The following is a 24,045-nucleotide window of genomic DNA, read 5'->3' on the forward strand; positions in this document are numbered from 1 at the left end:
CCCAAAGAATGATGTTTCCACCTCCATGCTTCACGGTTGGGATGGTGTTCTTGGGGTTGTACTCATCCTTCTTCTTCCTCCAAACACGGCGAGTGGAGTTTAGACCAAAAAGCTCTATTTTTGTCTCATCAGACCACATGACCTTCTCCCAATCCTCTTCTGGATCATCCAAATGGTCATTGACAAACTTCAGACGGGCCTGGACATGTGCTGGCTTGAGCAGGGGGACCTTGCGTGCGCTGAAGGATTTTAATCCATGACGGCGTAGTGTGTTACTAATGGTTTTCTTTGAGACTGTGGTCCCAGCTCTCTTCAGGTCATTGATCAGGTCCTGCCGTGTAGTTCTGGGCTGATCTCTCACCTTCCTCATGATCATTGATCCCCCACGAGGTGAGATCTTGCATGGAGCCCCAGACCGAGGGTGATTGACCGTCATCTTGAACTTCTTCCATTTTCTTATAATTGCGCCAACAGTTGTTGCCTTCTCATCATGCTGTTTGCCTATTGTTCTGTAGCCCATCCCAGCCTTGTGCAGGTCTACAATTTTATCCCTGATGTCCTTACACCGCTCTCTGGTCTTGGCCATTGTGTAGATGTTGGAGTCTGTTTGATTGAGTGTATGGACAGGTGTCTTTTATACAGGTAACGAGTTCAAACAGGTGCAGTTAATACAGGTAATGAGTGGAGAACACGAGGGCTTCTTAAAGAAAAACTAACAGGTCTGTGAGTGCCGGAATTCTTACTGGTTGGTAGGTGTTCAAATACTTACGTCATGCAATAAAATGCAAATGAAATTACATAAAAATCAAACAATGTGATTTTCTGGATTTTTGTTTTAGATTCCGTCTCTCACACTTGAAGTGTACCTATGATAAAAATTACAGACCTCTACATGCTTTGTAAGTAGGAAAACCTGCAAAATTGGCAGTGTATCAAATACTTGTTCCCCCCCACTGTATATTGCATTACTCATCGCATATGTATTTACTGTATTTTATACCATCTAGGACCTCTTGCCTGTGCTGCTAGTCATTGCTCATCCATATAGAATGGGGCAAAAAAGTATTTAGTCAGCCACCAATTGTGCAAGTTCTCCCACTTAAAAATATGAGAGAGGCCTGTAATTTACATTATAGGTACAGACAAAATGAGAAAAGAAAATCCAGAAAATCACATTGTAGGAATTTTTATGAATTTATTTGCAAATTATGGTGGAAATAAGTATTTGGTCACCTACAAACAAGCAAAGGTTCTGGCTCGCACAGACCTGTAACTGCTTCTTTAAGAGGCTCCTCTGTTCTCCACTCGTTACCTGTATTGAACTTGTTATCAGTATAAAAGACACCTGTCCACAACCTCAAACAGTCACACTCCAAACTCCACTATGGCCAAGACCAAAGAGCTGTCAAAGGACATCAGAAACAAAATTGTAGACCTGCACCAGGCTGGGAAGACTGAATCTGCAATAGGTAAGCAGCTTGGTTTGAAGAAATCAACTGTGGGAGCAATTATTAGGAAATGGAAGACATACAAGACCACTGATAATCTCCCTCGATCTGGGGCTCCACGCAAGAACTCACCCCTTGGGTTCAAAATGATCACAGGAAACGGTGACAAAAACACACTAAGCCACCAGGAACTCAAATACTGCAGTGCCAGACGTGTCCCCCTGCTTAAGCCAGTACATGTCCAGGCCCGTCTGAAGTTTGCTAGAGAGCGTTTGGATGATCCAGAAGAAGATTGGGAGAATGTCAGATGGTCAGATGAAACCAAAATATAACTTTTTGGTAAAAACTCAACTTGTCGTATATGGAGGACAAAGAATGCTGAGTTGCATCCAAAGACCACCATACCTACTGTGAAGCATTGGGGTGGAAACATCATGCTTTGGGGCTGTTTTTCTGCAAAGCGACCAGGACGACTGATCCGTGTAAAGGAAAGAATGAATGGGGCCATGTATCGTGAGATTTAGAGTGAAAACCTCCTTCCATCAGCAAGGACATTGAAGATGAAATGTGGCTGGGTCTTTCAGCATGACAATGATCCCAAACACACCGCCCGGGCAACGAAGGAGTGGCTTCATAAGAAGCATTTCAAGGTCCTGGAGTGGCCTAGCCAGTCTCCAGATCTCAACCCCATAGAAAATCTTTGGAGGGAGTTGAAAGTCCGTGTTGCCCAGAAACAGCTCCAAAACTTCACTGCTCTAGAGGAGATCTGCATGGAGGAACAAACTCCCTCACGACGCCAGGACAGCGGAGTCAATCACCACCTTCCGGAGACACCTGAAACCCCACCTCTTTAAGGAATACCTAGGATAGGATAAAGTAATCCTTCTCACTCCCCCCCCCCCTTAAAAGATTTAGATGCACTATTGTAAAGTGGCTGTTCCACTGGATGTCATAAGGTGAATGCACCAATTTGTAAGTCGCTCTGGATAAGAGCGTCTGCTAAATGACTTAAATGTAAATGTGAATGTAGGAATGGACCAAAATACCAGCAACAGTGTGTGAAAACCTTGTGAAGACTTACAGAAAACGTTTGACCTCTGTCATTGCTAACAAAGGGTATATAGCAAAGTATTGAGATTAACTTTTGTTATTGACCAAATACTTATTTTACACCATAATTTGCAAATAAATTCATTACAAATCCTACAATGTGATTTTCTGGATTTTTTTGTTGTCATTTTGTCTGTCATAGTTGAAGTGTACCTATGATGAAAATTACAGGCCTCTCTCATCTTCTTAAGTAGGAGAACTTGCACAATTAGTGTCTGACTAAATACTTTTTTGCCCCACTGTATGTATATGAATATATTCTTATTCCTTTACTTAGATGTGTGTATATTAGGTAGTTGTTGTGGAATTGTTAGATTACTTGTTAGATATTGCTGCACTGTCGGAACTAGAAGCACAAGCATTTCGCTACACTTGCAATAACATCTGCTAACCATGTGTATGTGACCAATACAATTTGATTTGATTCGATTTGAACAATGTTCTTCTGTGGGAATTTAAGTACTTCAGCATAACACTTTCTTCAGGTTTTCTCGTGGATCTATGTTCTCAAAACATTAAGATAACTTTCCATGAAAACCACAAGAAAATATTAGTAACGTTTAAATAACTTTCAAATAATGTTATTTAAAAACATATACATTGCTTTCTCAGCGGCAACAAAACTCTACCTTGCCCACTAATTGGCCACACCTGATGTTAATGAGTGCTTGCTTCTTTTTTTACATGGGGTCTGTTTGAATAGACTAACATCAACAGCTTTGTATGAATTTAAAAAACATGGTATGCTAGCTCCATCCTGGTGTCAGTGGACTAATTAAACAAATAGAACAAACGATCATATGTTGGATTCTCACTGATGCCGTACCACAATAAAAAATGTGTTTGCATGATTAATGCCCAAGCAAATTAATGTCCATGTGTCCAATCTGTGCTTGGAGTTCAACACAGTTAATTAAGTGTGCAGTGTTATTAAAAGTCCTATTGAAACATGTCCTCAGAACGTTAATTCATCACTTTCAAATAACCTAGATTTTCTGTTCTCAGAACGTTAATAAGACTTCACAGGAAAACTTTCAGGGAACCATAGTCAAACGTTCTCAGAACTCCCTGCAAACTAAAAATATACCTTCCCAGAACAGGCAAAATGTTCACTTCCATTCTTAGAATGTTTAATAAATGTTCAGTTTTACTGGTCAGGATAATTATGGCCAAAAACCAAAAACGACCCACAACTTCCAAGGAAACAAATGTGCAAGCTGGATACACATCCAGGTAGTACATTTTAACAATACACCTATAGGGTTTTGCTTTTGTGTCCTTAAGTGGCACATAACATTTCAAGGAGTGATATGACAGAGTAAATTATATTTTTGTCATATGATGATGCATGATGACATCCACTTTGTTTGAATAGTGTTGGAATAGGCTTAGCTCACTGTAACGTCTTGGGTGTGTCCATGCATCCCCACGCTAAATCTGTTCTGTTCCCTCAATTAGCAGCTAAGCACTAGAACACACACCAAACATTCTGGCGTCATTCGAGGTCGAGACTCTAAAATCATTCAACCTCGACCCACAACTGTCAGCTCTGGCATTGTCTATTTGAAGTCGGAAATGAATTAGTCAAAGCAATTGTTTTTAATTTACAATAGGCTAATATTGTATTATATTTCGTTTAAATATTATCATATTATCTCTTCACTTATTTCCGTTATACCTAATCTGTATCGTCATAATTTAGTTGACTTCAACATGACAGCATAATGCAAAAGCAGGTGTCGCTAATTAGCTTAATTTATTGACTCAAATATCGCGCTTGATAATTTCGTGGACCTGTGTGGGATCCGTTATTCGAACAGGGAGTAGGTCTACCTGAGATAACATCTGCTGAGAGAAGATCTGGGGGAAAATATTTTATAACGTTTTCAGCACGTGTAGTAACGACGACACAAGCCTATATATATATAGCCTAAAATAATTTGGTTTTACAGGTGCACCAGTAACAAATATTTGCTAGCTTTTTTCACGTTCTATTTGTGATTTTTATGACTTGTTCTTAGGTTTGAAATGGATGGAAATGGATCTATACTTGAATACAAAATGAATTACATACACATCAAAATACGTTTAACATGAATCTGTAGCGACCAAATGAAGTTGCAGCTGTGAACATTTATTCTGTATTCCTAAGTTGCTTATATACATAAAACACACACACACACATACACACACACACACTGTTCAGTGTTCATCCTCCCTGGTCTGGTCTCCTCAACTCCTATAAGGATGTATGTTTTGACCGTTCTAATGGCGCTCCATCACTCCACCTCGAGACAACATGCCCCCCTAAAGATAACTGCTGCTTCCAGTCACAAAACCCTCGTCTGTTCTCTCCTTTATCTCTGTCTGCTTAATGAGAACCTTCATTGAATGTATATCATCAACGCCTAGATAGGGCGAACTGCTGGACTTTGCACACAGTAGGTGAAGTGGAATATGATTAAGTATTCAGTAGTATCAGTCGTCCAATTATGTAGCTAATCCACTCACGCTAATCCACTCACGTTTGTATTTTTTCAAGACCTACAATATCATTACATTGCAAACTCATCCAGGCCTACAGTGTGCAAAAATGTCTTCATATTCATGCCAGATATTACATAGGTATACAATACAGACGTTTTATTTACTTATTATCTGAAAACAATAATATTTACATTTACATTTACATTTAAGTCATTTAGCAGACGCTCTTATCCAGAGCGACTTACAAATAATATCAGATTATTAGTGCCAATTTTACAAAGCAAAACAACTTTTGAGATTGAGATAATATATGACAATTTCCATAACTATTATGAATATGTGTATTATAATCAATTATCAATTATATTATTCCAAATGGTTTTATTATTTGTTTATTGTTATAGTTCACTTCAAGTTTTAGTAGGCTATTAAAATACAGTGTCATGTAATAGCCTAGTGGTATTTTACTTAATGAATGCGAGGGAAATATATTCTATAGAAAGAGAGCTCACTGTTAATTTTCTGAGAGCAGACAGATGCTATATATAAAGCACAAATCACCATCTCTAAAACTATGGCTAAAACAGCAATCATAATGCATTTAGATACATACCTTTAATATAAATGGATTTAATAAGTCAATATACTTTACAGTATTTCCTTGTTTGGTTATTTATTTTTCTTCACATATTTTTTTTCTCTCACAAACAACTGGCGAATACAGTTCTTACAGTAGCCTACCAAAAATGAAAACTTTGTAAGGTACATGCAACATGTGATCAACGAAACGATACCAAATACAACAAGTTTGAAATAGCTTCGCCGAATGAAGCACATGCAGATAATAAACAGAACATTTATAGGCCCTAGATATAAATATTTTAGAAAATAATGTTTACAATCTCATTTCATAGTGGCTGTCTGTGTCACCCGACACATAATATTTACAAATGTACAAACAATAAATAAAACATGATATCATATTTGACAAATTCATTAATATGCCAAGCGATAACATGATATCCTGTTGTCAAGTTAATCGGACATTATGTCTCTTGTGATGTAAAAAGTAATCTTGCTGACCAAAAAAATCCATCCCTTTTTGTGCTTCATGCATTTAACAACCCTGAACTTTCTTTTGTCAGAATTAATGTCCGTTTCTTTTTTAAAGTTTAGGCCAGGATAGTTCATCAAGGCCTTGTTTGCTCTATCTGTTGGTGTTGACTCCTCACCGCAAACCTGTTGACGTGCACTGGAATGGGGACCACAATTTTGGGGTTTCTCACAGGCTCTCCCGACCTGTTATTGACGTTTCCCGCTTTGATTCTTTTCCATTTGGCCCTACGATTCTGGAACCAAATTTTGACCTGCACCTCGCTCAATTTAAGGGCGTGTGCTATTTGAGAGCGTTCGGTGAGCGAAAGGTACTTTTTACAATGAAATTCCTTCTCAAGTTCAAGTAGCTGCTCGCTTGTAAAAGCTGTCCGCCTTCTTCTGCTCTTTCCTGCTGAGCTTCCTGGTGGTAATGCTTCCTGTGACCCGGGTTTTAGTTTACTCTTTTGGGATAAAGAACCACAGTTGTTCCCATCGGAGAAGCTTTCGTTCTCACTGTCGACGGCAGAGCTGTCATCTCGGTCACTGCAAACTGCGTCTGCTGATTTCAAGTCAAACTTCTCATCGTCAGAGCTGTACAATTTAGTCTCACCTAAAAAGTGACAATGAAGAAAGACAACATATATTACAACCAGTTATGTTCAGCCAATACTTTTACCTCACAAATGCACATTAGGCATTTATCTCTTTAAAAATTCAGAGACATTGTCTTGACCACATAGGCCTCTAAAATGAAAATGGAATTGGCATGTTGGAGAGTTCGTATTTTCGTAAAAGGAAATTAGTAGGCCTATAGTGCCATTTATAACACATGTATTAACGTAACATTGGCCAATGTCACGTTAAGTAAAAAACTGTGTAAAATGATGCCTAATGTAACAAATAGATTGAAGACAGTGTTTCACAAAATTCAGTTAGACTACACAATTCGACTTAATACACATTTGAAAGTGTGGTTTGTCATGAAACAATGTATTTCTGGAATAGTATGTTATGATGACAATTTAAGCCCTCGAAAAGTGTGGATGGTGTCTTAAATTTCAGCATCATATTTGCCTTGGATAAACTGCTTGTAACTTTATGCTCAGCACTGAGTGTCTTTTTGTGTTGCTAAATGTCCATGCAGTCCACTCCAAACTCTAATTTGGATGACGTTTGCGCGTTTTACGCATTTAGGTCTCAACGTGCCAATCTAACGGAAACGCATGGACACTGGGACTGGAGCTTACCTGGCATAGTTTGAAAAGTTTCCGAGAAGTTGAGTAAGTCCGATCCCTTGTCTCTTCCATGCAGATCATCTGAGTGGGGGCTCTCTATTCTCCTCGTTCCAGGGTCGGCACTTAACCGAGGTCCGGGGAGCTCTTGGGGGGGATAGAAACTATCCGGCGGATCCGAGAAACTCGGCAGTGTTGTGGTGAGAGCCACCATGGACGGCATCCCCTGTCCCAAACTCGCACAGAATGTGTTGGTAAGACGTCCGGCGAAAGATGCCAACGGCGCCAAAGGAGGTATGCCAGACGGTAAATGTGAATGAGATAAAGATTGAGGAATCATCAAGGGTCTGTACGGCATAAACATCGGGTAGCCAGTGTAGAGCAGGTGTCCCGGCCGAGGCTGCGGAGTTCCTATCAAGGAGTCGATCGAAAACGCCGTCCCTTGGCCGCCCGGTCTCTGCATTGTGAAGAAAATTGTGGCTTATTTTTTCGAAAACTCAGGCGCCCCTTCCTTCCCTCAACAAATCGCCAAACCTTAGATTCAAAGGTCGAGTGAAGTTATTAGGTCCCTTCGCTGTGATGTTATCCCGTTGACTAACCAGCTCCTCGAAACCTCCTCAAGCTTACTGAAACCTGACGCTTTTCTTGTTTTGTGCCCACTCCCTGTCCCCCTATTTGTCACACACTGAGACATAAACACACGCTCTCCCCCTCTACTTCTCCCTCCCTCCACTTCTTTCTCACTTCAATTCAATGGGCTCTCTCCCAGACGCACAGGCACACACGCACGCACACACACAGCCACACATACACAGAGCGAGAGCCCTAGCTTATCATCTGCAATACAAGAGGAATGAAAGGGGGTGTACCCTGGGGACTCATCCATCTTCCTCAAATTACGCTTCATTTCCTTTTTCAGTGTCGGACTTTTTGGCCGCCTCGAGAGGCGGTAGTTTCCCAGTGGATACCGAATAGACGCCCCCCCCCCCCCCCAGCCCTCCACCCCATTTGCCCGGTCCACATTGACTGGAAGCGATGTGAGAGACTGCTTCAGCCCTTACCCTCCTATAATCGTTGACCACACCAACCCAATCAGCTATTATTAATTTTGATTGATGATAAGTAATTACTTTGGATTCAAGGGATGACATAAAACAACGGTGCTTTTGTTGAAATGTTGGGATGTATGGCATCGGGACGGATGGCATCGGAGTGGGCCGGAGGAGAGGCAGATGTTTTTCCTCTCTTGAAAGAGTAAAGCGTTTCTATTCTCTCGAGCCAAAACAATGCGTTTGGCCTTAGAAAAGTGCAGTAATAATTATTCCCTAGAGTGAGTTATCCTGTACAACATTTGATTCTGATAAAAGACATACATGTGAGGTCAACGGCAATTTTAAAACGAGTCGGCGCCGTTTTGAAAGTGGCATTTTGGAGACTAAACTTAATTCGATTAAAAATACAACAGGGCACCAACGTGCTTGTATCTGTAGGGCTACCATTAAGTTAGTTGTATATGCAGACAATCGTTTTTCAGTTTTAAGATAGGCCTAACATTAAACTAAAACACGCACTTAACTCGTGAACAACACTCGCACATGACCCCCGCTTACTAGCTCGGATTTAGCTTTATTGCGGAAAAATGTATTTACTATGACTGTGATATATGGTTGTCCCACCAAGCCATCTTAAGACGAATTCACTAACTTGAAGTCGGTCTGGATAAGAGCGTCTGCTAAATGACTAAAATGTAAAATGTAATGAGCATGCATCCTAAACTAATTGCCAATTAAATGTTGAATAGTTAAAATTATGCATGGACGCTTTCAGGGTTTTGGCCACTCATTTTCTATATGCTTATACGTTTATATTAAAATTAAAATGTGCAATAAGGAAAAATCACGTTTCTCTTTTCTTATAAGTGTTGATTTAATCGGATATCATTTTACCGTTTATATGCCAATGCTTGATGATGATTAGCCTCTATTGAGTCCTTGGGGCGCGCGGGCACTCCAACTGGCCGTCTGATTGCATGAAGACATAAACATATCACCAACCGAGTCTGATTAGCAATGGAGTGCCAAGGGATGCTAATTATTCTTATAATTGCAAATGACTCCATTCAGCACCACCTTGCTTTGAACTATTGAAACCAGATAGCTTTCAGCTCCCGCGCGCTCCTCTCCTCTTCGTTTTTTTAAAGAGTGGAGTGGACTCTGATTATATAGTCTCCAACCAGAACCTCCTCATACCTCCTCAACTTTTCTCTCCGATGTGTGATACATTCTGCATTTATGTCTAGGATTTGATTTATTCTTGTTTTCTTTCATGAGTCAGGAATCTATAGTTTATTTGATCAGTTACATTACAAATATGTCACGTAATAATCAGAAAGTATTGTTAGCATTAGTTTATACTGGTATATGTCACTAAGAACGGGATGGTTGACTTTCTCTGAAGCCTTAATATAACCTACATTATTGTAATTTGTATTCAAGTTGTAACATATTGCTAATATATCTTTTATTTTACAATCGTATTATTTCTCATTGCAGGTTTAGTTTCTTTGATATGTCTTTAGCTCCGCATGCGCTAGGCACAAAGCGTAGCCTAGTTCAAGAGCCTCACTGCGACAGGTTCATTACCCAAATCAGCATACTGTCTCCGTGTCACCACCCTCTGTCACACAGGTTCACCATTCTCCCCAAGCCGGGTGGTTGGTATTCAAAAGCATGCTACTTCTTTCCGATCCCATACAATCATACATCTGGACCTCTCCACATAATTATCAACTGGAAACGCCCACCTCACCTAAGTAGTTTTACAACAACATTTCTGTTAAATTACAAATATTGTAGAACTACTAGGCTATATTGCATTATGTTTGGTAAATTATTAAAATATATATTTTTTCGATTATTATCCATTCAATTGTTGTCCATCCCACTAGATGCTAGATTTTAAAACATCGATAAACCTTCTTGGCAACGTACACATAAAAGCTCACTGCTTATTCAATAGTCTATTCATGATTTCCGTCCATCACTGGCGTGTTGTATTTGTCTGACAGTTTTTGTAATATATGATAACCTCCGAGCCTTTGCATGACAGTCTCTCATATTTATTCTCACGAAGTCTTTATAAATACATTTTTCAGGTAATGTTGAATTATGTCCAAAATGACTGAAGTCACAGCCTGCATTTACTTCCGTAAAGCCAGTGAAATCACATACCGTTCTAATCTGGGGTAGCAGGTAAACCTAGCAGTTTAGAGCGTGGGGCCGGTAACCGAAAAGTCGCTCGTTCGAATCCCATGGCCGACTTGAGCTAGGCACTTGAACCCTAATTGCTCCTGTAAATCGCTTTGGATACAAGTGGCAGAGATGAAATGTAATCATTTATCTTAATTATTAATGAGAAATATTCTGAACAAGAGTGACTGAGTTATAGAGCACACGTTTTTGTTCATTTAGAATTCATTTTCTTCTAAAACGTAGACATTATTTCTCTACCAAATACTTAGTAGGCAAAGCTACATCCATAATTGTTTCCTTTTTGTGATAAAGCAGTGCGCACATTCTTTTTCATATACTGACTGACCTCACTATCTTACCATATATGACAAGGTGCTAAACCAAATAAGTAATCTATTTCTCCTTGAAGTCACGACTACTTTGGGGGAAAAAGCTCAATATGTAAATCTATTTCCTTTACTCCTTTATTTTACACTACATTATGCACGTACACTGCAGTTCCATGATAGCACTATAAATACAAAAGTTACACCTTTCGTTGAAAAATATCATAGAAAAAAACACAAAGCCAGCCCTCTAATACAGTACATCTCTTTAATTTGTCATTTAAAGACCACAACACCCCCTTGTGGTGAAGCGGAGAAACACGGTTCTGCTTGTAAAGCAAATTACATTTTTTCTTATGAATCAAAATAGCAATACAATGAACACAATCAAGTGTAAATACATACTTTTTGACATAGATTGTTTTGCCATATATTGTACAGTACATAATGGTATCCATTTACTCACACTCTGCAATCTCAATGATTCTGAACCCAGGAGTGGTAGTCAACTTCGTACCACAATCAGTAGGTCTGTGACGATGACCCTCCTGTGTCATTCTGCAAAACACATATTGTCACAGACAGACTGAATTCCTAGTGTTTCCTAGTGTTTGTGCTGTAGCCTACAGTACAAACAGAGCTCTATAGTGCTGGGAGCTCTCATCATATCATACCATGCATGCCATACATCCAGTGTTTAGGGTTTATATACATCCTGGCTCTATCTCTGACTCAGTGAACATAGTATTTGAACTACAGCAGCAGGTTGTTCTTGATGAAGGTGGGCAGGTCTAGGTGTGGCACCATCTTGTGCACGTGTCCATCTTGGTAGTTCTGTAGTGTCCATCAAGCCAGGTGCTGCAGGGAGAACAGGGATTATACAACCCATTGTGTTCCTGGAGAGAGATACACACAGAACAGTCAGTTAGACAGAGTCATACTCTATGAGAACAGAATAGAACAGAATGAAATCGCATTGATCCTAGGAACTGACCTTAAACATATCTGGTGAAACACCCTCCACCCTGTCATCTGTAATCTTGAGGCGATCATATGCAATCAGAAAAACCTTGATTGTGCACGAGGAGATGGCAGTACTTCAGAACCTGAAAGATACATCATTGCATAATGAATAACACATTACTTAAAACTAAAAAACACATGTTTATAGATACCTGGTCGTGTTGAGGAATTAAACTATAGTCTACATTTTTTTTTGCCTTACTTATTTTTTAAAACCTTATCAGTCCAAATACAAAGTAAATATTCCCACATTTTATAACTGTAAAAGGCACAATGTAAATAACACATAATACCTGCATACAATTTCCTAAATTTGATCGAATTCTCTTTTTCTGATCTCCGAAGAAACAAATCATAAGATGTCCTCACTTCATGTTGGAGTTAGGAGGTTGTGACTTGTGACTCATTGATAGAATATAAGAAATAAACTAAAGTAATTAAACACTTGGTGAGATGAACAGATTGGTCTACCCTCTGGAGGTTTAACTGGAAATTATGCAATTAGTGCTAATTAATCTCCTATTAACGCTCCCTAATTAGGAGTCAGGCATTTTGTTCCGGAGCATGTGGTGGGTTCAGTGAATAGTAGCAGACCTGGGTTCAATTACTATTTGAAATGTTTCAAATACTTTGAATGTTTGCTTTAGCCTGACTGGGGTGCCAGGTGTACTGGGAAAGCACAGGACTTTTCTATTGGTTCCATTGCAACAGGATAGCACAATCAAGCACAGCTAAAGCATTATCATTATTTCTTTCAAATAGCATTTGAACCTAGGTTTGGTTCCGTGAATAGTAGTAGTTTCCGTTTCCCACAGTGAGAACATAATTCATGTTGAGGAGAGAAATAAATGATTAATTGAACCGTTTTAGTGTTCATACTACATCATCTGTTTATTCTCAACTGTACATTCTGTTATAGTTATACCATTGGGTACATCAAGAACAATTACAAGCTGATGATTTCATTTAATTACAATTTATGAAACATGAACCAATCTGTTTAATGTCAGGTGATTTCTACATAAATGTCTACACTATTATGAACACTTGAATGACTGATTGAATGCACAGCTAGATTAAACAATACAGTATATGTTCAAGATGTATTGGCATGTTCTTTACACATTTTTTTAAATTCCTAGTCCAACCATCAAACACTATTCCTTCTCTAGCGCCTGTGCTCTTAACTAGATAATATTCATAGAATTAATCAGAGATGATGGTGAGGCCCTAAGCAGTTGCTTTTCCCGCTTACAGCAGGAGCCACTTCTGGCTCTTACCTTGGACAGTGCTCCACGCCAAACCCTGATGGAGCTGTGGTTGAGCAGACAGCAGACCAACCTCTCTGGCTTGTGCTCCGTCTTGTAGGCTACCACCTTCAGAGGACCACAATGGAAATAAGTTGTAAAACATTTTTGTGTCATATCTTCGATTACAGTATGTGAAATACAATCTATCCACGTGTGTGGCTGAATTGTGTTTTTATACAGTATCAGTAAAATATTGGGCACACCTACTCATTCAAGGGCTTTTAAAAATGTGTAGTATTTTTTACACTGTAGAATAACAGTGAAGACATCAAAACTATGAAATAACACATATGGAATCATGTAGCAACCAAAAAAAGTGTTAAACAAATCTAAATAGATTTTTACATTTTAGATTCTTCAAAGTAGCCACCCTTTACCCTGATGACAGCTTTGCACACTCTTGGCATTCTCTCAACCAGCTTCATGAGGAATGCTTCTTGAACAGTCTTGAAGGAGTTCACACAAAGTTGAAGTCGGAAGTTTACATACATCTTAGCCAAATACCTTTAAACTCTGTTTTTCACAATTCCTGACATTTAATCCTAGTAAAAATTCCCTGTTTTAGGTCAGTTAGGATCACCACTTTATTTTAAGAATGTGAAATGTCAGAATAATATTAGAGAGAAGGATTTATTTCAGCTTTTATTTCTTTCATCACATTCCCAGTGGGTCAGAAGTTTACATACACTCAATTAGTATTTGGTAGCATTGCCTTTAAATTGTTTAACTTGGGTCAAACGTTTCAGGTAGCCTTCCACAAGCTTCCCACAATAAGTTGGGTGAATTTTGGCCCATTCCTCCTGACAGAGCTCACGTAACTGAGTCAGATTTTTAGGCCTCCTTGCTCACACACGCTTTTTCAGTTCTGCCCACAAATCTTCTATGGGATTGAGATCAGGGCTTTGTGATGACCACTCCAATACCTTGACTTTGTTGTACTTAAGCCATTTTGCCACAACTTTGGAAGCATGCTTGGGGTCATTGTCCATATATGTTCATATACTGACTGACCTCACTATCTTACCATATATGACAAGGTGCTAAGCCAAATAAGTAATCTATTTCTCCCTGAAGTCACGACTACTTTGGGGGAAAAAGCTCAATATGTAAATCTATTTCCATTACTCCTTTATTTTACATTACATCACGCCCATCCACTTCAGTTCCACGATAGCAGTGTAAATACAAAAAAGTTACACCTTTCGTTGAAAAATATCCTAGAAAAAACCACAAAGCCAGCCCTCAAACACAGTACATCTCTTTAATTTGTCATTTAAAGACCACAACACCCTCTTGTGGTGAATTGGAGAAACACGGTTCTGCTTGTAAAGCAAATTACATTTTTTCTTATGAATCAAAATAGCAATACAATGAACACAATCAAGTGTAAATACATACTTTTTGACATAGATTGTTTTTCCAAATATTGTACAGTACATAATGGTATCCATTTACTCACACTCTGCAATCTCAAGGATTCTGAACCCAGGAGTGGTAGTCAACTTAGTACCACAGTCAGTAGGTCTGTGACGATGACCCTCCTGTGTCATTCTGCAAAACACATATTGTCACAGACAGACTGAATTCCTAGTGTTTCCTAGTGTTTGTGCTGTAGCCTACAGTACAAACAGAGCTCTATAGTGCTGGGAGCTCTCATCATATCATACCATGCATGCCATACATCCAGTGTTTAGGGTTATATACATCCTGGCTCTATCTCTGACTCAGTGAACATAGTATTTGAACTACAGCAGCAGGTTGTTCTTAATGAAGGTGGGCAGGTCTAGGTGTGGCACCATCTTGTGCACGTGTCCATCGAGGTAGTTCTGTAGTGTCCATCAAGCCAGGTGCTGTAGGGAACAAGGGGTCTGCTGCAGGGAGAACAGGGACTTATAGAACCTATTGTGTTCCTGGAGAGAGATACACACAGAACAGTCAGTTAGACAGAGTCATAATCTATGAGAACAGAATAGAACAGAATGAAATCGCATTGATCCTAGGAACTGACCATAAACATATCTGGTGAAACACCCTCCACCCTGTCATCTGTAATCTTGAGGCGATCATATGCAATCAGAAAAACCTTGATTGTGCACGAGGAGATGGCAGTACTTCAGAACCTGAAAGATACATCATTGCATAATGAATAACACATTACTTAAAACTAAAAAAACACATGTTTATAGATACCTGGTCGTGTTAAGCCATTTTGCCACAACTTTGGAAGTATGCTTGGGGTCATTGTCCATTTGGAAGACTCATATGCGACCAAGCTTTAACTTCCTGACTGATGTCTTGAGATGTTGCTTCAATATATCCACTTAATTATCCTTCCTCATGATGCCATCTATTTTGTGATGTGCATCAGTCCCTCCTGCAGCAAAGCACCCCCACAACATGGTGCTGCCAACCCCTGTGTTTGAAGGTTGGGATGGTGTTCTTCAGCTTGCAAGCATCCCCCTTTTTCCTCCAAACATAACGATGGTGATTATGGCCAAGCAGTTCTATTTTTGTTTCATTAGACCAGAGAACATTTCTTCAAAAAGTACGATCTTTGTCCTCATGTACAGTTGCAAACCGTAGTCTGGCTTTTTTTTATGGCGGTTTTGGAGCAGTGGCTTCTTCCTTGCTGAGCAGCCTTTCAGGTTATGTCGATATTGGTTTTACTGTGGCTATCGATACTTTTGTACCTATTTCCTCCAGCATCTTCACAAGGTCCTTTGCTGTTGTTCTGGGATTGATTTGCACTTTTCGCACCAAAGTACGTCCATCTCTAGGAGACAGAACGCGTCTCCTTCCTGTGCGGTATGACGGCTGCATGCTCCCATGCTGTTTATAGAGATGAACGTGGTACCTTCAGGCGTTTGGAAATTGCTCCCAAGGGTGAACCAGACTTGTGGAGGTCTGCAATTTTCATCTGAGGTCTTGGCTGATGTCTTTTGATTTTCCCATGATGTCAAGCAAAGAGGCACTGAGTTTGAAGGTAGGCCTTACATTCACAGGTACACATCCAATTGACTCAAATGATGTCAATTAGCCTATCAGAAGTCATGACATAATTTTATGGAATTTTCCAAGCTGTTTAAAGGCACAGTCAACTTAGTGTATGTAAACTTCTGACCCACTGGAATTGTGATACAGTGAATTATAAGTGAAATAATCTGTCTGTTAACAATTGTTGGAGAAATAACTTGTGTCTTGAACAAAGTAGACGTCCTAACTGACTTGCCAAAACTACAGGTTGTTAAATTAACAATACATTTGTGGAGAGGTAGAAAAATGACTCCAATTTAAGTGTATGTAAACTTCTGACTTCAACTGTATGCTGAGAACTTGTTGGCTGCTTTTCCTTCACTCTGTGGTCCAACTCATCCAAAACCATCTCAATTGGGTTGAGGTCAGGTGATTGTGGAGGCCAGGTCATCTGATGCAGCACTCCATCACTCTCCTTGGTCAAATAGCCCTTACACAGCCTGGAGGTGTGTTTTGGGTCACTGTCCTGTTGAAAAATAAATGATAGTCCCACTAAGCGCAAACCAGATGGGATGGCGTATCACTGCATAATGCTGTGGTATCTATGCTGGTTAAGTGTGCCTTGAATTCTAAATACATCACAGTCAGTGTCATCAACAAAGCACCTCCACTCCATCACACCTCCTTCTCCATGCTTCACGGTGGGAACCACACATGCAGAGATCATCCGGAGATCATCTGCTCTGCTTCTCACAAAGACAAGGCGGTTGGAACCAGAAATCTAAAATTTGGACTCATCAGACCAAAGGACAGATTTCCACCGATCTAATGTCCATTGCTCATGTTTCTTGGCCCAAGCAAGTCTCTTCTTATTATTGGTGTTCTTTAGTAGTAGTTTCTTTGCAGCAATTCAACCATGAAGGCCTGATTCACACATACTCGTGAATCATTGATTGATGTTGAGATGTGTCTATTCTTGAACTCTTGTGAATAATTTATTTGGACTGCAATCTGGTGCAGTTAACTCTCATGAACCTATCCTCTGCAGCAGAGGTAACTCTGGGTCTTTTTTTCCCCTGTGGCAGTCCTCATGAGAGCCAGTTCCATCATAGAGCTTGATAGTTTTTGCCACTGCACTTGAAGAAACTTTCAAAGTTCTTGACATTTTCTAGATTGACTGAGCTTCTTAAAGTAATGATGGAGAATCTCAAATATAAAATATATTTTGATTTGTTTAACACTTTTTTGGTGTCATCACTATTCTACAATGTAGAAAATAGTCAAATAAAGAAAAACCCTGGAATGAGTAGGTTTGAGCGATAGCCCTGGTTGTCACGGACACAGTAGTATGTTTTCTAAGCCTTTGTGACGTAGGATGTGAAATCTGAAACGATTTGAAGCTGGGATGTCCCTCCTGACCGTCCAACTCTTGACTGAACCCTACATCACAGCCCCGGACAAAGCTCGTGCCTGCAATCGTTACATAGTAGCGCAAAAAGAGAGTGGTTTCATTACGGTACATTCAGAGATCGATTGATAGCCATAGATCTAAAATAATTAATAGATGTTAAACAAAAAACACATTAATATGAGACGAAAGGAGAGTTCCTAACGAGTTCAGGAAGCCATGTTAGAGCTCTGTGAGACATTTGCACTGGAGGCAAACGTTTTGATCAAGATAGACCTTAAGAAAATATGCAAATGATCTCTAACACTAAACATGCAAATATGTATTTTACAGTTATACGTAAAGTGAAATCTTATAGTCAGTCGTTTTAAATTTGGATTATGCTATATTTAGAAAGCATCAGTCATTTGAAGCGTTATTCATAGTTTTGTGAATAGGAAACACAAAAATATTTAATATTTTCATATTTATATCATATTTGTACTATGTACTTGAGGTTGTGTGCGTAAAAGTTACTACATTTCAGCAATTTATAACAAAAATGACCAGAAATGATAGATTTCAACCTTTGAGAATGTAGCATTACTAGTTATTCTTTATGGCCCTCTCATGATAATAATGACTTTTGGGGATTAGCTAGATGACATTTTGGACTGTCCTTTCTCTTTGCTTATTTGTGCTGTTCTTGCCATAATATGGAATTGGTCTTTTAGAAAATAAGACTATCTTCTGTATACCACCCCTACCTTGTCAGAACTCAACTGATTGTCTCAAAAGCATTAAGAATGAAAGAAATTCCACAAATTAACTTTTAACAAGGCACACCTGTTAATTGAAATGCATTCCAGGTGACTACCTCATGAAGCTGGTTGAGAGAATGCCAAGTATGTGCAAAGCTGTCATCAAGGCAAATGACAAAGCAAAATGTAATAAAATGTTTTTTCTTTTGCTAATTTATTACAAATAAAAAACTGAAATATCTTATTTACATAACTATTCAGACCCAATGACAAAGCAAAATTACATTTGTAACAATTTTCTTTTGCTAATTTATTAAAAATTAAAAACTGAAATACATTATTTACATAAGTATTCACTCTTTGCTATAAGACTCGACATTGAGCTCAGGTGCATCCTGTTTCCATTGACCATCCTTGAGATGTATCTACAACTTGATTGGAGCCCACCTGTCGTAAATTAAATTTATTAGACATGATTTGGAAAGGCACATACCTGTCTATATAAGGTTCCACAGTTGACAGTGCATGTCAGAGCAAAAACCAAGCCACTAGGTCAACAGAATTGTCCGTAGAGCTCAGAGACAGGATTGTGTCGAGGCATTGATCTGGGGAAGGTTACCAAAACATTTTTGCAGCATTGAAGGTCCCCAAGAATACAGGGGCCTCCATTACTCTTAAATGGAAGAAGTTTGGAACCACTAAGACCCTTCCTAGAGCTGGCTGCCCGGCCAAACTGAGCAATTGAGGGAGAAGGGCCTTGGCCAGGGAGGTGACCAAAAACCCGATGGTCACTCTGACAGAGCTCTAGAAGTCTTCTGTGGAGATGGGATAACCTTCCAGAAGGACAACCAATTAGGCCTTTATGGTAGAGTAGCCAGACAGAAACCAAGATTGAACTCTTTGGCCTGACGTCTGGAGGAAACCTGGCACCATCCCTATGGTGAAGCATGGTGGCGACAGCATCATGCTGTGAGGATTGTTTTCAATGCCAGGGACTGGGAGACTAGTCAGGTCCGAGGGAAAGATGAATGGAGCAAAGTACAGAGAGTTCCTTGATGAAAACCTGCTCCAGAGCGCTCAGGACCTTCCAACAGGACAACGACCCTAAGCACACAGAAAAGATAACGCAGGAGTGGCTTCGAGACAAGTCTCTGAATGTCTTTGAGTGGCCCAGCCAGAGCCCGGACTTGAACTTTGCAGCAACGCTCCCCATCCAACCTGACAGAGCTTGAGAGGATCTGAAGAGAAGAATTGGAGAAATCAGAGAAAACTTGTAGTGTCATACTTAAGAAGACTTGAGGCTGTAATCGCTGCCAAAGGTGCTTCAACAAAGTACTGAGTAAAGGGTCTGAATATTTATGTAAATGTAATATCAGTTTTTTATTTTGAATAAATTAGCAAAAATCAGTTTTTACTTTGTCATTATGGGGTATTGTGTGTAGATTGACGAGGGAAAAAACTATTGAATCAATTTTAGAATAAGGGTGTAACCTAACAAAATGTGGAAAAAGGGGTCTGAATACTTTCCGAAGGCACTGTATACAGTGGCAACCTGTCATTCAGGGCAGGGGTTTTGAGCCTCACCTATTTGTTTGCCTGTTTTGCATGTTATTTTGGCATTAATACGAGTGTCATATACGTTTGCAAACAATGTCATTTTTAAAAATAAATCAATAATTTAGTTTATAAAGCCGAATACAAACTTGGTCTATTTTTTCTTTCTTGAGTAAGGCAGCTCCAAAATGCATATGTTTTAGCCTAGCTCAGTGCTTTCTGTGGTGGTGGTGGGGCAGCTAGCGGAAAATACGGAGCGTAGGGGTTGGTAATGTTCTCTAGTTGCGCCGTGATTGGCTCAGTGTTCTGTCACTCATGGGGACATTACGTCACTGCGAAATCTAAGGGGAGAGCTTGAAAATTCAAGCTTGTAGTGCACCTTGGGTGCTGCCATAGAGTTACATTAGAAGTGCCTATCCAACAAGGCTCAAGGTCATTGGCCACAGATAAAATGACGTCAAATCACGCCATATCTACAGTAGCTTTAATTGGACTGATCATGTCAACATCTTACTTTCAAAATCTTAGCTAGCAAGCTAGCAGTCATCATCATGAATCAAGTCAACAATCTGCTGACAAATACTTTTCAATCCTTGTCAAATGAAGACAAATAATGATGAGAAATTATAGATAAAAACCTATCATGGCTCATCGGCCATTGGGACATAAACATTACACAACAAGTTGGAAATTCACAAATTCAACAATGAGTGGTTTGGAAGGAATCAGTGGCTAACTGCAAGCATCACAAAGCAATCACTAGCCTGCTATTCAGTGAAGTGGGTGTTTGGTCCCAAGTCTGGGTTTCAAGGTCTGTTTTCCAACCTTAAAAGGATAAACATTCAACACTGCCCATGCTGTCAAACCAGCATGACTTAGCCATGCTCAAAACAACTGGAAACTCAGAACTGGGAAATCTCAGACAGGGAAACTAGGTCCGACTGGGAAAATATGTTTTGAACAGTCATCCAACTCAGAATTGCAAGTCGGGAACTTGGGGCCGCTTTCTAGAGCTCCGACCTGAAAATCACTGACGTCATCATGATTCAACCTTGTTTTTGTCTGAGTTCCCAGTTGTCTTGAAAGCACCATAAATCCAGAGAATGTCAGACTTTGATGACAAAGTTTGATGACAAAATTTCCCACGAAGGACTGCCACACCACCTTCCTGTTCAAGTCAGCACAGCACAACAAGGTGAGTCCAAAAATGTATTGTATGCCGCTGCATAAATAATGCAATATGCCAGGGAGATATGTATACTATAGCTCAGAAAATAATACTAATTGTATGTGTTGTCTATAGCCTATAGCCTGTTTTAGAAAAATGTCATAAAATTTTGTAAGAGCTTTCATTGCTTAAATGCCCCCATTATTTATCCTACAGTTCTGACTTGGGTGTACAGGGAGAATTCTGTAAGAACAACCCATGTTCTGAATTCTGTCACTGTACGCTTCAAAAGTGCTGAACAAAAAGTTATATTGACTACGTTTGTCCTAGCTCGCTCATTGTCTTAATCCAAATGACCTATTACCTCTTATCCACTCGCCGTCCCTTCATGCCATAGTTTGTACATCTCAATTGTCAGTAGAAACCACATTTGTTTTAGCAAGTCAGCCATATCAGCTATGTTTATCTAAAAGGCATTAATTGACACTGAATTAACAGTTTCACTGCCAGACAAGGCTCCGCTGATAGCCAGGTGTAGCAGTGGTAAGGATTCACTCCATGGTGCTGAAAAGAAAGCTCTGCTGTTGGGACAGCTTTATGTAGGCCCTAACAGTTTGTGGGCACCATTGGTCACCGTTACAGTGTAATTCATGTATTGTTTAGTGTTGTGTTGTGTAGTTGCTTTGCTGGCATGCATCTAAAACATTGTTGGTAATCACTGGTAACACACTCACTCACTTTTATGTTACCAAAACTCCTGGACTGGATAATTGGACTGCTTACAGAAAAAGAACACTTGACTGACAACCTAGCCATAAGAGAATAACATTAGACAGGTGTTTGAATGGAAAACCTAACACGACTAATACATTGGTTTCCTGCTGGAATGTTTCTGAACCAAGTGGTGGACTGTATCTACACTGAACAACATTTACATTTTTAAAAATGTATTTAACTAGGCAAGTCAGTTAAGAACACAACACTACATAAAGAGAGACCTAAAGACAACAACATAACAAGGCAGCAACACATGACAACACAGCATGGTAGCAACACAACATGGCAGCAGCACAACATGGTAGCAGCACAACATGGTAGCAGCACAAAACATGTTACAAACAATAGCACAGGGGCAAGAAGGTAGAGACAACAATAAATCACGTAAAACAGTTACAACTGTCAGTAAGAGTGTCCATGATTGAGTCTTTGAATGAAGAGATTGAGATGAAACTGTCCAGTTTGAGTGTTTGTTGCAGCTCATTCAAGTCGCTAGCTGCAGTGCTTTGGGGACCTTTAACAGAATGTGACTGGTAGAAAGGGGCGGCAGGGTAGCCTAGTGGTTAGAGTGTTGGGCTAGTAACTGGAAGGTTGCAAGTTCAAATCCCCAAGCTGACAAGGTACAAATCTGTCGTTCTGCTCCTGAACAGGCAGTTAACCCACTGTTCCTAGGCCGTTATTGAAAATAAGAATTTGTTCTTAACTGACTTGCCTAGTTAAATAAAGGTTAAAAAAAGAAGGGGGGAAAAGGGTGTCGTCTGTGGAGGATAAGGGCTGCTGTAGATATCTCAGATAGGGGGGAGTGAGGCATAAGAGGGTTTTATAAATAAGCATCAACTAGTGGGTCTTGCGATGGGTATACAGTGATTACCAGTTTACAAAGGAGTATGCAGTGATGTGTCGTTTAAGGAGCATTGGTGGCAAATCTGATGGCCGAATGGTAAAGAACGTCTAGCCGCTCGAGAACACCCTTACCTGCCAATCTCCGTAATCTAGCATGGTCGTCATCTGAATCATGGTTAGTTTGGCAGCTGGGGTAAAAGAGGAGCGATTACGATAGTGTCACGGCTGTTGAAGGAAGTGGACCAAGGTGCGGCGTGGTGAGCGTACATATTCTTTTTAATAGAATAGACGCTGAACAAAACAATAAACACTACAAAACAAACTGTGGAGCTAAAGGCAATGAGCCATAAACAAAGTCAACTTCCCACAAAGACAGGTGGGAAAAGGTCTACCTAAGTATGGTTCTCAATCAGAGACAACGATAGACAGCTGTACCTGATTGATAACTCTACCAAAACATAGAAATACAAATAATAATAAATCTAGGCCCTCTCCTATTCTCGCTATACACCAAGTCACTTGGCTCTGTCATAACCTCACATGGTCTCTCCTATCATTGCTATGCAGACGACACACAATTAATCTTCTCCTTTCCCCCTTCTGATGGCCAGGTGGCGAATCGCATCTCTGCATGTCTGGCAGACATATCAGTGTGGATGACGGATCACCACCTCAAGCTGAACTTCGGCAAGACGGAGCTGCTCTTCCTCCCGGGGAAGGACTGCCCGTTCCATGATCTCGTCATCACGGTTGACAACTCCATTGTGTCCTCCTCCCAGAGCGCTAAGAACCTTGGCGTGATCCTGGACAACACCCTGTCGTTCTCAACTAACATCAAGGCGGTGGCCCGTTCCTGTAGGTTCATGCTCTACAACATCCGCAGAGTACGACCCTGCCTCACACAGGAAGCGGCGCAGGTCCTAATCCAGGCACTTGTCATCTCCCGTCTGGATTACTGCAACTCGCTGTTGGCTGGGCTCCCTGCCTGTGCCATTAAACCCCTACAACTCATCCAGAACGCCGCAGCCCGTCTAGTGTTCAACCTTCCCAAGTTCTCTCACGTCACCCCGCTCCTCCGCTCTCTCCACTGGCTTCCAGTTGAAGCTCGCATCCGCTACAAGACCATGGTGCTTGCCTACGGAGCTGGGAGGGGAACGGCACCTCAGTATCTCCAGGCTCTGATCAGGCCCTACACCCAAATAAGGGCACTGCGTTCATCCACCTCTGGCCTGCTCGCCTCCCTACCACTGAGGAAGTACAGTTCCCGCTCAGCCCAGTCAAAACTGTTCGCTGCTCTGGC

At 40.3% G+C, this 24,045-nt stretch overlaps 1 protein-coding gene and 1 long non-coding RNA gene across 2 annotated transcripts; both read right to left on the reverse strand.

Moving 5' to 3' along the window:
* Nucleotides 1-6,235: 6,235 nt before the first annotated feature.
* LOC124009215 (homeobox protein GBX-1-like) lies at nucleotides 6,236-7,835 on the reverse strand. The gene is made up of 2 exons (XM_046320782.1): nucleotides 7,388-7,835; nucleotides 6,236-6,750 (listed from the first exon to the last, which is right to left on the reverse strand). The coding sequence occupies exons 1-2, from the start codon at nucleotides 7,833-7,835 to the stop codon at nucleotides 6,236-6,238; spliced, it is 963 nt and encodes a 320-aa protein (XP_046176738.1).
* Nucleotides 7,836-14,547: 6,712 nt separating this feature from the next.
* Nucleotides 14,548-22,936, reverse strand: LOC124009331. Its single transcript, XR_006834277.1, has 3 exons — nucleotides 22,878-22,936; nucleotides 15,291-15,402; nucleotides 14,548-15,192 (listed from the first exon to the last, which is right to left on the reverse strand). It is a non-coding gene; the product is annotated as an uncharacterized LOC124009331 (long non-coding RNA).
* Nucleotides 22,937-24,045: the final 1,109 nt, after the last annotated feature.

This window comes from Oncorhynchus gorbuscha, linkage group LG22 (genome assembly GCF_021184085.1).
Source record: "Oncorhynchus gorbuscha isolate QuinsamMale2020 ecotype Even-year linkage group LG22, OgorEven_v1.0, whole genome shotgun sequence".
In the NCBI taxonomy this organism is placed as follows: Eukaryota; Metazoa; Chordata; class Actinopteri; order Salmoniformes; family Salmonidae; genus Oncorhynchus; species Oncorhynchus gorbuscha.